At 40.5% G+C, this 13,712-nt stretch overlaps 1 protein-coding gene across 1 annotated transcript in view; it reads right to left on the reverse strand.

Moving 5' to 3' along the window:
• The window catches only part of CATSPERE (catsper channel auxiliary subunit epsilon), a 158,547-nt gene that overhangs the window by 33,135 nt on the left and 111,700 nt on the right, over window positions 1-13,712 (reverse strand). Inside the window, exons 14-17 of the mRNA XM_027564683.1 lie at window positions 9,723-9,775; window positions 7,336-7,386; window positions 6,419-6,452; window positions 6,270-6,349 (exon numbers count right to left, since the gene is read on the reverse strand). Of these exons, the coding sequence (XP_027420484.1) occupies window positions 6,270-6,349; window positions 6,419-6,452; window positions 7,336-7,386; window positions 9,723-9,775 (218 nt within the window). The remainder of the gene's footprint in view (window positions 1-6,269; window positions 6,350-6,418; window positions 6,453-7,335; window positions 7,387-9,722; window positions 9,776-13,712) is intronic.

Consider the following 13,712-nt stretch of genomic DNA (forward strand, 5'->3'; position numbering starts at 1 on the left):
ACCTCAGTTGTGCCTTTGCTGTTGTCCAGTGATCTTTTTACACGCCCTTAGCCAGCTCCTCTTCATTTTACCCTCAGTGACCTTTGACATTCTCCTGAAGTCCCCTCCTCAACCCCTCCCTTCTCTCAGTTTACAGATGACCCTCCTTTCTACTTGGTGTGAGTAAACTGGGGCTATCAGACATGACCTCGCTCAACTTCTACATTCCTATCTCCAAACTAGTCATCTTTACTTCTTCCCTCTGAATCTCAGGGGCTTCCCAGATGGCATAACGGTGAAGACTGTGCCTGCCAATGCAGGAGACGCAAAACTCAGTTTCAATCCCTAGGTTGGAAAGATTCGCTGGAGGAGGAAATGGCAACTTACTCCAGCATTCTTGCCTGGAAAATTCCATGGACAGAGGAAGCTGGTGGGCTACAGTCCATAGGGTCGCAAAGAGCTGGACGTGACTGAGCAACTGAGCACACATGCAGCCCCGGTCTCAGAGAATGGATTATCCTTTGAACCTTGCCACCCGGGCCTGTGATCCTACTTCCCCAGCTGTCTTCATGGACCTTGCTCCTATAGCTTAGGCGCTTATTTTATTTTAATTAGGTATTTCAAATATACGGAGATTAATGTGAAAATTATTATTTATCATTTCCATCCAGGTTGTGTACTTTACTTATATATAAATGTGTCCATAAATCATGTATATTATTGATTTATGGGTTTGAAAATGTACATACATGATATTATACTGTAATTATCTTTTGGTGACTTTTTTTTCCACTCAATACTAGGTTTTGAGATAAACCCACAGAAATTTCCAGTCTCTTGATCTGTTTTCCTCATCAGTGGGTCCCTCCTGATCTCTCTTCCTTCCCTACCCAACCTGGAATTCATGGCTGATCATTTGATTCCCTCTTACAAGTATCACAGCTCATTCATTTTAACTGCTATTTGGCATTCTGTTGTCTAACTACGTAAGGTATTCATCCAAATGTTTGCCATATTTTACCACAATTCTTAAAAATCTGTACTTAAAGACATAAAAAACAAACATTTCAACCACTTGTCTTTTTTACTTTGTTTATGATGTCATTTAGTGCAGATTTTAAAAAATTGCCATTGCATCAAAAAGAATAAAGTACCTAGGAACAAACCCACCTAAGGAGGCAAAAGACCTCTGAAAACTATAAGATACTAGTGAAAGAAATCAAAGATGACACAAACAGATGGAGAGCAATATCATGTTCAATATTGGAATAATCAATGTTGTCAAAATGACTGTACTACCCAAGGCAACCTACAGATTCAATATAATACCTATCAAGTTACTGATAGCATTTTTTGCAGAATCAGAACAAAAATTTTTACAATTTGTATGAAAATCCAAAAGCCCCTGAATAGCCAAAGCAATAGCCAAAGAACACAGCTGGAGGAATCAAACTCCCTGACTTCAGACTATACTACAAAGCCACAGTAATCAAGACAGTATAGAAATCCCAGAAATAAACCAATTCACCCTATGGTTAATTAATCTATGACAAAGGCAAGAGTATACAAGAGAGAAGAGACCATCTCTTCAATAAGTAGTACTGAGAAAACTACACGGCTACATGTAAAATAATGAAATCAGAACATTCTCTAACACCCTACCCAAAAATAAACTCAGGATATATTATAGATCTAAACATAAGACCAGATACTATAACACTGTTAAAGGAAAACATAAGGAGAATATTCTCTGACATAAATCACAGCAAAGATCTCTTTTTTTGGTCCACTTCCTAGAGTAATGGAAATAAAAATAAACAAATGTGGCCTAATGAAACTTAAAAGCTTTTGCACAGCAAAAGAAACCACAGACAAAATGAAAAGATAATCCACAGAAAGGAAGAAAACGAAATTTGCAAATGAAGTGACCAAAGAGGGATTAATCTCCAAAATATACACAGTCCATGTAGCTCAATATTAAAAAAAAAAAAACAATTAAAAAAATGGGTGGAAGATCTAAAGACATTTCTCCAAAGAAGACAGACATGCAAACGAACAAGAGGCACATGAAAAGATGCTCAACATGGCTAATTATTAGAGAAATACAAATAAAAACTACAATGAGGTATTCCCTCACACAGTTCGGAATGGCAATCCTCAAAATATCTACAAACAATAAATGCTGGAGAGAGTGTGGAGAGAAGGGAACCTTCCTACGCTGTTGGTGGGAATGTAAATTGGTACAGTCACTATGGAGAACAGTATGGAGAGTCCCTAAAAAACTAAAAATACAGCTACCATATGACCCTGCAATCCCACTCCTGAGCATATATCTGGAGAAAATCATGTTTTGAAAGGACACCTGCAACCCAGTATTCATTGCAGCACTGTTTACAATAGCCATGACATGGAAGCAACCTAAATGTCCTTCGATAGAGTGATAAAAAAAGATGTGGTGCATATATGCAGTGGGATATTACTCAGCCATTAAAAAGAATGAAATAACGCCATTTGCAGCAACATGGATGGACCTAGAGATTGTCATAGTGAGTGAAGTAAGTCAGACAGAGAAGGAGAAATACTGTATGACATCCTTATATAGAAATCTAAAAAGAAATGATACAAATGAACTTACACAACAAAGAGACTCACAGACTTAGAGAATGAACTTATGGTTGCTGGGTAAAAAGATAGGGGAAAGGGATAGGTAGGGAGTTTGGGATGGACATGTACACACTGCTATATTTTAAAATGGATAACCAACAAGGACCTACTGTATAGCACAGGGAACTCTGCTCAATGTTACGTGGCAGCCTGGATGGGAGGGGAATTTGGGGGAGAATGGATACATGTATGTGTATGGCTGAGTCCCTTTGCTGTTCACCTGAAACTATCACAATATTGTTTGTTAACTGGCTATACCCCAACGCAAAGTAAAAAGTTAAAAAAAACAAGTCATGGAGAAAATAATCAACTAAGAAATTAAGGAAGAGCTACCAGTGAGGTAACAGGAAAAGCAGGAAAATATGACATCCTGGAATCCCAATAAGGAAGATATTTTAAGTAGGAGGAAATGATCAACCATGTCAGTTCTTGTTAATGAGATAGAGTAAGATGAGACCTGAGAACTGACCATTGAGTTAGCAATACGGAGGCCGCTGGCCACACTGGCTGGCAACGTCAGTGGAGGGGTGGGGGGTAAAAGCCTGACTGAGAAAGATCTGGGAGAGGATAGGAGAAGAGTTGATGACAACGAGTATAGTAGCTAGAGGAGTAGTGGAGACAAAGGGAGGGTTTTTGGTTTTGTTTTGGTTTCAGTGAAGGGAAGAACTGCATATTTGTGTGATGATCTAGTAGGGTAAAGTTGATTATGCAAGAGAAAAGGGAAAATTTCAGAAACAGTGATCTTAATTAGGAAAGGGGGCAAGGATCCAGTTCACAAATGGAGGCCTTAGATACCCATATACTTTATCTATGGTGATAGGAAGACAGCCAGAGTTAATGGGTACAGATGCTTGAAGACGGATAGATAATAGCCGTAGAAGCTTGTGGAAGATCTCTTCTGATTGATACCAGCTTTGACTTATTCACCTTCTTTATTCTTTCCCTCATCACTTTCATCTACCAGTTATCAAGCCCTGCCTGTTATTATCACTGATTTTCTTATAAGTGATCCCTCTGTGTCTTTGTTGCTGTCTCAATCATTTTTTTTTCTCCCTGTACTACTAATACAGTTTACTACCTGGTCTCCTTCCTTAGACTTGGTTCCCTGAAATCTACACATCTCTCAGAGACAGCAAATATTTAATCATGCCACCCTACAATAAGAATGGCTAGAAACCATAAAAGGGAATGCATCTGAGTCAGTTCTAATGAGATGGATGAACCTAGAGCTTATTATAGTGAACTAAGTCAGAAAGAGAAAAACAAGTATCATTTATTAACACATGTATATGGAATCTAGAAAGATGGTGCTGATAAACCTATTTACAGGGCAACAATGGAGATGCGGACATAGAGAACAGATGTTTATGGACACGGGCAACAGGGAGGAAGGAGAGGGTGGGACGAATGGAGAGAGTAACATGGAAGCATATATGCTACCATGTGTAAAACAGATAACCAAGGAGAATTTGCTGTATGACTTAGGGAACTCAAACTGGGGCTCTGTAACAACCTAGAGGTATGGGAAGGGGAGGTTAAGGAGGGAAGTTAAAGAGGGAGGGGACGCACATGTATACCTATGGCTGATTCATGTTGATGTATGGCAAAGGTAAATAAAATATTGTGAAGCAATTTTCCTTCGGTTAAATAAGTTTTTTGGGAAAAAAAAAAAAAAAAAGAATGGCTAGAAAGCCTTCCATGGTCTGGACTCTCCCTAGCTAGTTTCTCAGCCTTTTCTCCTGACACATCATGACTCATTTTGTGCTCCAATTACATTATACCACTTGAACTATGAAATTTCTTCCTCTATCACTTCTGCTTGCAAGGCTTATTCAGTGGAATTCCCTGTTACCTTCCCCACTTCTTTCCTCCCCTGCCTTCAGCTAAATATTATCCTTTAAGCCTCAGTGACTCAGCTCTAATGCTCTGGGAACACTTTGCAGAGCCCCTCTCCCTTCCGTAGCTCAATTGGATTCCTTTCTTTTCAGTACCAACAACCCATCTACTCCTTTCTATTGTCCCATTTAGCATATTAGTTCACATCTAATTTATCAGATTCTTGAGAGCAGAAATCCTGTCTTACTCATCTTTGAATTCCCAGTGCCTAGCACAGTAATTGGTGTAAATTAGGTGTTTAATCACCGATTAAACATGAACTTTGGACATGAACTTTGGCAAACTCTGGGAGATGGTGAGGGACAGAGAAGCCTGGCATGCTTCCATGGGGCATGCTTCCATGGCATATGTCCATGGGGTCACAAAGAATTGGACATGACTAAGTCACTGAACAACAACAGGTGTTTAATAATGATGACATGAGATGATTTGAGACTGGTTCCAAACAGGAAAAGCAGTACATCAAGGCTGTATATTGTCACCCTGCTTATTCAACTTAGATGCAGAGTACATCATGAGAAACGCTGGGCTGGATGAAGCACAAGCTGGAATCAAGATTGCTGGGAGAAATACCAATAACTTCAGATATACAGTTGACACCACCCTTATGGCAGAAAGTAAAGAGGAATTAAAGAGCCTCTTGATGAAAGTGAAAGAGGAGGCTGAAAAGTTGGCTTAAAGCTCAACATTCAGAAAACTAAGATCATGGCATCTGGTCCCATCTTCATGGCAAATAGATGGGGAAACAGTGGAAACAGTAGCTGGCTTTATTTTGGGGGGCTCCAAAATCACTGCAGATGGTGACTGCAGCCATAAAATTAAAAGACACTTACTCCTTGGAAGGGAAGTTATGATCAACCTAGACAGCATATTAAAAAGCAGAGACATTACTTTGCCCACAAAGGTCTGTCTAGTCAAGGCTATGGTTTTTCCAGTGGTCATGTATGGATGTGAGAGTTGGACTATAAAGAAAGCTGAGCTCTGAAGAACTGATGCTTTTGAAATGTGGTGTTGGAGAAGACTCTTTAGAGTCCCTTGGAGGGACCGGTTGTGAGGAAATCCAACCAGTCAATCTTAAAGGAGATGAGTCCTGAAGTTTTCTTTCGAAGGACTGATGTTGAAGCTGAAACACCAATACTTTGGCCACCTGATGCAAAGAGCTGACTTGTTGGAAATGACCCTGATGCTGGGAAAAGATTGAAGCCAGGAGGAGAAGGGGACGACAGAGGATAAGATGGTTGGATGGCATCACCAACTCAATGGACATGAGTCTGGGTAAACTCCAGGAGTTGGTGATGGACAGGGAGGCCTGGTGTGCTGCGGTCCATGATGTCGCAAAGAGTCAGACACAACTGAGCAACTGAATTGAACTGAGCTGAAGAGTGCATGTCTCTGGGAGAGAGCATTAAGGGGGAGGTAGTTCCTAATGGGGAGGGGTACTGTAGGTTGAGGAGAGGTTTAGAGAGGATAAAGCAAGGGTTAGCTTCTGTCTGCATCCCTGAGAAGAGTTTCAACCCTCTTACCCACCTATGCCTCAGCTTCTAAATTGTAACCTCCCTCATGCATGGACCACAGATCATCCAATTTTGTATAACTAGCACTGAAAACCCAGTGATGCATATGTTGGGTGCTCAAAATATTTATTATTAAATACATGATTAATTAGGCTTCTTTTCATAATTTTGAAACTTTCAAAAGTGAGTTAAAATTTTTAGTGAGAATATACTTACAGTTGAACCAAAGGGTGAAACTTTTCTCTGAAATCAACTTTCAATGGGCAGCCATATTTGTCCCAATTATATTTTACTCTCTAGAAGAGGAAAAAATGCTTTAGTTGTTTTCTATATTTGGCTGATTGACAGAATTATAGTTTTCTTACCAATGGTTTAGATGGTCGATCCCTCAGATATGACCTGTAAAAAAATTTTTTTTTGTTACTTAGAATCTTTCCTCTTCTCAAGCTTAAAAAAATTTAAACCATTACTTTGCTTAGGTAAAGAGGTATCACAAAAAAGTCAAACAGATGACCATAATTACAAAATACTCCTAAAATACGTGGAGGTTAAAAAACACATTTCTAAATAACACATGGATCAAAGATGATCCCCTCAAGAGAAGTTTAAAAAATACACTTAACTAAATGAAAATGAAAACACAACTTATCAAAACTTGTTAGTGAGCGAGTGAAGTCGCTCAGTCCTGTCTGACTCTTTGCGACCCCGTGGACTGTAGCCCACAGGGCTCCTCCTGGATTGTAGCCCACCAGGCTCCTCCGTCCATGGGATTCTCCAAGCAGGAACACTGGAGTGGGTTGCCATTTCCTTCTCCAGGGCATCTTCCCGACCCAGGGATCGAACCCAGGTCTCCCACATTGCAGGCAGATGCTTTAACCTCTAAGCCACCAGGGAAGTCAGCAAAATCAGTGCCTAGAGGTAAATTTATAGCAATAAATGCATATATCAGAAAAGACTGGTGCTAATAGGAATAAATACAAACTAATCATAAATTGAGTGAGTGAAGTTGCTCAGTCGTCTCGTTAAAGCATCTGCCTGCAATGTGGGAGACCTGGGTTCGATCCCTAGGTTGGGAAGATCCCCTGGAGAAAGAAATGGCAACCCACTCCAGTATTCCTGCCTGGAGAATCTCATGGATGGAGGAGCCTGGTGGGCTACAGTCCACGGGGTCGCAAAGAGTTGGACACAAGTGAGCGACTTCACTCACTCACTCACTCAATCATAAATTATTGATAGTACATTAATATACAAGTCAATGCTTACATTAGAAAATATTGCTTACTGTTCAATGATGTAAAAAAAATCATGCTGAAGACATTCTTTTTTAGTAAATCTACAAGAAATAAAATACAATGAAGTTGTAATATCATCATTCCTTATTTATTAGCACAAAGATTTAATTGTTTAACTCAGTGATTTTTAAACTCGAAGGTATCACAGAATCATCACTTATTGAATTAGAATCTCTGGGATTGGTGTGTGGGCCTAGCATTTCTATTTTCACAAACATTTCTGAAGGTGCCAGAATTAGAAATATACTGATTTACCTCTTATATTTGATACATGTGAAAAATTTGTGGAAAATCTATCAAAGTAAAGACAAATTTCTTTGGACTGTTTTATTTTTCATAATTTTTAAAAACACAGTTCTAACTGCTACTAGAGCCTCAGCTGTGCAGGTAAGGATCCATTTTAATGATTCACATAATTTCTAGTTAGGGTTTATGCAGATATAAGGCTATCATGGTCTATGAAATGATAAAGAGTTTTTGGTAAGTTATATTCATTTGATCATTTTTGCTGACTGCTTCCAGTGTAACTCAGAAGGAACCCTGGACACCATAGTGTTTATTTTATATAGAAAATTAAAACCTGGGACCACCTCCAACCCTGAACTCAAATTTGATCCCAAGAGATGCCCTCTTTCATTAACACCTCTCCTGCCAGAAGGATCATGGGGCTCATAGCTCTCCTTTGTGGACTGTGAAAACTTAGGCGCACCACAACCTGAATTCAAGAAATTAAGGTCATTTTTAGAGGTCCAGAACAGTGGGTCATTGACTAAGAGATCTGGAAAAGGACCTGAAATGTGTGTTTTCTGACATGCTCTCCAGGTGATTCTGATGAGCAATCTAGTCTGACAAAAGCTCACTAAACCCTGCCAGAAACAGATGGATTCAAGTTGCTTTGCATCTCACTGAAGAAGGAAATCTACATGTAGTGATACTGCATGCAGGGGTACTGGGAATTGATTTTCGTAACCTGTTGCTCAGAGTGGGCTTTCCTGGTAGCTCAGATAGCAAAGCGTCTGCCTGCAATGCGGGAGACCTGGGTTTTGATCCCTGGGTCAGGAAAATCTCCTGGAGAAGGAAATGGCAACCCATTCCAGCACACTTGCCTGGAAAATCCAATGGACAGAGGAGCCTGGTAGGCTATAGTCCATGGGGTCGCAGAGTTGGACACGACTGAGTGACTTTATATATATATATATATATATATATATATATATATATATATAGCCTAGAGCAGTTATTCTCAAATTTTAATGCCCCTACTAATCTGGAAATTTAGTTACAATAGAGATTCTGGTTCAGCAGGTATGATGTGAAACCTGAGGTTCTGCATTTCTAGTAAGTTCCCAGGTGATGCCAGTGCTGCTCCATAGATTATACTCTGAGGAGAAGGATGTAGACCATCCCAGAAACAAGATGCTTTAGGCTTTATAATCAGTTAGCTTTTGTGTTTTCTGGAAAAGGGTTTATGGGAGATGCAATTCCTTGCTAAATGAGATGGGAATATTTAATTATCTACCTGGCAACTAATTATGACAATTCAGCACTCAAACGATTATTAGAATGACAGATGAATAGACTTTTGTTTTGGATGAGAACATATCACTTTATAAATAGATTTAGATAGGTGTCAACGTCACCCCACCCTCACCATAACCACAGGAAAGGAACTGCAATGCGTTTCTGTCTCCATTTTACGCTCCAAACTCAGCTGCTTAAGTTTTGTGTACACTGACCTTATTCTCGCCCTTTAGAAGAAAGAACTGTGATGACACAAGTTCCAGTGTGCTTCATTGTGAACCGCAGTGAACTCAATACAAGTCACATCTTGGGATTCTCTGGAGGAAACACTGGCGGTTCCGTTAGGTTTGCTTTAAAAGACTTTCTCATGGAAAAGTATTTGAATCTATTTATGAAGTGACTTGCTTTCATCCATGGAAAAAGGTGCAGAAAATAGGCTTCTCTTGTGTGGTTATAAGTAGTTCTCTGACAGAAATGGAATTATAACTGGTTTGAGTAGAATGGACAACAGAGGTTAAGTGTTTCTCCCTCTCATTTCTCTGGAAATGAATTTACACTGAAGAGCTGAGAGAGGTAATGCAAAAGATGGAAACTGGCTTATGAAAAGGGAAGACAGAGAAAAATGCTGATAACAGAGAAAGAGTTTAAATCTTTTTCTCTTTTAGTCTGATTCAAATGTAATATTTGACTTGGCAAAGAGTTAAAACAAATCTGGTTTGAACAAATTGTCAATTTATTATGGATTTCATATGGACATGTCAGTCATTAGGTTAATATTATAACTAGTAATTACCTTTAATTTAACATTTGTTTTAAAACATAAAGAGTAAGACAAGTCAAGTGCAAATATACTTGCCCTTTAACAGCAATGAATTTACTAGCATCACAGCCAACAGATATTTGGAACACCTAAAGTAAAGTAATTTAGGGGATGAGTTTAGTGGTTCTAAATCACATAGTCTAAAATATTACTACAACTGAAAACAATTGCATTTTAAATCTGAAATAACCCTTTAAATGTAGAGTTTGGTTATTCTGCTCTGTGCTGTTTCCTCCTTTGATAGCTTTTTTTTCTTTCTTTGCTTTCTTTCACCCTTGGGGCTCACAAGCTCAAAGGTCAGGTCTCTGCTTTCTTACTTCTATATCAAAGAACCAATTTGATGTCATTTTTCACTAGCACCTCTACAATTGTGACTATTAACTCTGTGGTTCCAGCTTGCACCTGACTCACCTGGAAGGTTTCTGCAATACATTTAACTATGAATTTGACTTCTTTTTAGAACTGGAGTCCTCAACTTCCTCAACTGGGATAAGCAACTTCGATTTCTACTTGACTCCAGGACACCTTACTCATTGCTGTATACCCTGCCCATCTTCCCATCCTCCACCGCAGGCTTTCTAAGTGGGATCTAGACACTTGCCATCTGTTATAAACACGCCTTATATGTTGCATATTTTCACAAGGCAAATCTAAAAGAAAAAACCTTTAGGAATCAGGAGGGTAGGGTTAGAGAATGATGTCCAGTCAAGCTTGGTGGATTTAGAGAGTTGCACCTGCTAAACCAAGCCCTTCTGGTTTCATTAGAAAGGCATACTTCACAGCAGGAGTTTACGGATTTTATTCCTTGAACCACCTCATCTCACCCATAGGACCTGATTTGTTCTCTCAACAACTCTACCCACAGTCCTTGCTGTCTATCATCACTAAATCTTTTCCCATCAAATGTATTTAGACACATGGATCTGCCCTTTATCTTTACTGAGTTACCCATATAAGGTACATGGTTGGCTGAGGTCCTCAAGTTTTTCAGTTACAACACACTGTCACTTGATGATCTTATTTGTAACATCTCTTCTTTTCTGGGTCTTAGTTCACTAAAGTCATCCCTAACATCAGAATTAACAATCATGGCTAAGATTAAAAATATGAGTTGACCTGGAGGTGGCTCTTCAACAAGAGCATGGGTACTGAATGGGGGAAGCATGAATAAGCCTGTTGTGTAGGGTACCCACTGCTGGAGGACTGACACATCTTCCCTGGGACTGGTCATCTAATAGAGAAATTCTGACGTATAGCCCAAATGAGAATGATGAGTGTATTGGGTTTCTTTATTAACAAATATTTCTTTATCATTCTCTTAAGTACAGGGCAGAACTCCTCCTCCCTTAGCTCAGATCAGACACAGCATATTCCCCTCTAACTGGACAGAACAACTGAACTGAGACAGAAATTCTAAAGGCTTTCAACATAGAAATGTTGGAAGACAACGTATTAGTCAGTGTAGTCATCTCTCCCTGGGAAATTTCACTTTGAAAGGAATTATTATGTCCTTCTGGGGCCTGGCTTACTAGGGTGGCCTCACTGCATTCTGGTTCTTGGTGTATGGTTAAAAAACTGAGATGAAGCCTTGTTGGGGCTGCCAGTTCTATTTGCTGCTCTGCTGCAGGCTAGGAAGACTCAGTGACAAAGATGGCAGGCTCATGTTCAAATGGCTCACCCCATGAGCCATTTGGTCCAGCAGGCCTAACTTCATCCAACTAGAGAAGAACTCTGTGGGCCCTCTGTCTACAATACTTATCTGGGAGGCTGATGACTTGCTTACCAGTGGGGATGGGAGCACAAAAAGGGGTCCCTGTGGTTTAGAGCATACCTTGCAGTTGTGTACTGGTTTTTATTTTCTTGGCTAGCTAGTTAATTCAATTAACTGAATTCTTCATGTGGGTATGCCCCATTGTGCTCTGCCTGGTATATGTTTTCTTGCCACATTTTCCTATTGCCTAAAGGACTCTGGCATATTCCATCATCTACTATATGGCCTATTCTCCATTCTATTTCAGTGGGTAGGTCAATACAAACTATCTGAAATGGGCACAGATGGTGGTTAGATTTGAATGGTCCATGTCTTGGGGTGTGCCAAGGAAGAAACCAGTAATATTAGGTAATTACTCTGTGACAAGTACTATTCTGGGCATTTTACGTAAATTATCTCATATAATACTCTCAAAGTAGATAAATATTGTGAGATGGATATTACATTTCCCCTTTTATGAACGAGGCAGCCAAGACGCAGAGTTCTTAGGAGCTTCTTGAAGTCAGTAGGTGGCAGAGCTTGCATTTGAACTCTGGTTAGACAGTAAAGTGTCTGCCTACAATGTGGGAGAACTGGGTTTGATCCCTGGGTCAGGAAGATCCTCTGGAGAAGGAAATGGCAACCCACTCCAGTACTCTTGCCTGGAAAATCCCATGGATGGAGGAGCCTGGTAGGCTACAGTTCATGGGGTCGCAAAGAGTTGGACACGACTGAGCGACTAAACTTTCACTTTCACTTACATTAACATTGGGCTTCCCTGGTGGCTCAGGCAGTAAAGAATCCACCTGCAATGCAGGAGACCCAGTTTCGATCCTTGGGTCGGGAGGATCCCCTGGAGAAAGGAATGGCTACCTACTCCAGTATTCTTGCCTGGAGAATTCCATGGACAGAGGAGCCTGGTGGGCTACAGTCCATGGGGTTGCAAAGAGTCAGACATGACTTAGTGACTAACACTTTCACTCTAGATTAATATGTTTTATAATGCCTGGGCTGGGCAGGAGAGGGGGCATATCTCTAAATTAAGGAAAGAGATGGAGGAAATCATGGTGCTTCAGGGAGGCAACTTATATGGAATAAAGTGGAGCTAAAGATAGAGAAGGCAGACGGAGGCTGGGGCAGGAACTTGCTAGGTGGCAGGTTTTTGCTTCTTCAGCAGATTAAGCTGGGTAGGCAGCATGGTGGGTAAACGGGAAATGGTCAGTATGCATTTCTTGGGGAAGCAATGTGTTTCAGCTGTGCTCAAGGGTGGATCCCATCTGCCTTAATTCAAGGCTCCCTCTAAATTCATGGAGTCTTGCCCTGATAGGAACAGGCTCTTGGTGCCGAGGTCCTGAAGAGCAGGGCCTATGTCTCACTCAACTTTGAATTCTTCATGTGGGTATGCCCCATTGTGCTCTGCCTGGTATGTAGTGGGTGCTCAATATATGTTTATTGATTATTAGTTGGAATGAGAAAGAATAAAGAGAGGAGTCATCCCTCAGTGGGGAACAAACACTCAAAGGAGGTGGTAGTGGGTGGTTATCTGAACACCCCACTGCTACATAACATTGCTGTGCTTTTGTGTATGCCTCTTCCTTGAATCGGAAAAGGCAATGGCACTCCACTCCAGTACTCTTGCCTGGAAAATCCCATGGATGGAAGAGCCTGGAAGGCTGAAGTCCATGGGGTCACTGAGGGTCGGACACGACTGAGCGACTTCACTTTCACTTTTCACTTTCATGCATTGGAGAAGGAAATAGCAACCCACTACAGTGTTCTTGCCAGAGAATCCCAGGGACGGGGGAGCCTGGTGGGCTGCCGTCTATGGGGTCGCACAGAGTCGGACACGACTGAAGCGACTTAGCAGCAGAAGCAGCAGCAGAAGCAGCAGCTTCCTTGAATTCCCTTTGCATCTTCCTGCTCAACTTCTACTTACCCTTCAACAGTCATTTCATGTATCTTCTTTCCACTTTTCCCCTCCCAAATGAAATTCCTCACTCTTTCCTCTGGGCTATTTGATAACTGTGTATTTCACCTTCTCTTATACTAGTTTATGTTTTCCCCTTCAGAAAGGACTCTTTCCATCTTGGTAATTCCCATTACTTAGCACACAGGCTGAAACACAGAAACATGGTAGGCATGCAACAAAACTTTTTAAACGAAGAAATGGTCCATTTTTTAAGATAAATAAATGCAGCGTTGATACGGACATGACTAGCAGTCTTCTCTGACAAACCATATCCAAATTTGGCTGTTCTCATTAATTTCAGTTTTCC

This window comes from Bos indicus x Bos taurus, chromosome 16 (genome assembly GCF_003369695.1).
Source record: "Bos indicus x Bos taurus breed Angus x Brahman F1 hybrid chromosome 16, Bos_hybrid_MaternalHap_v2.0, whole genome shotgun sequence".
NCBI classification, from domain to species: Eukaryota; Metazoa; Chordata; class Mammalia; order Artiodactyla; family Bovidae; genus Bos; species Bos indicus x Bos taurus.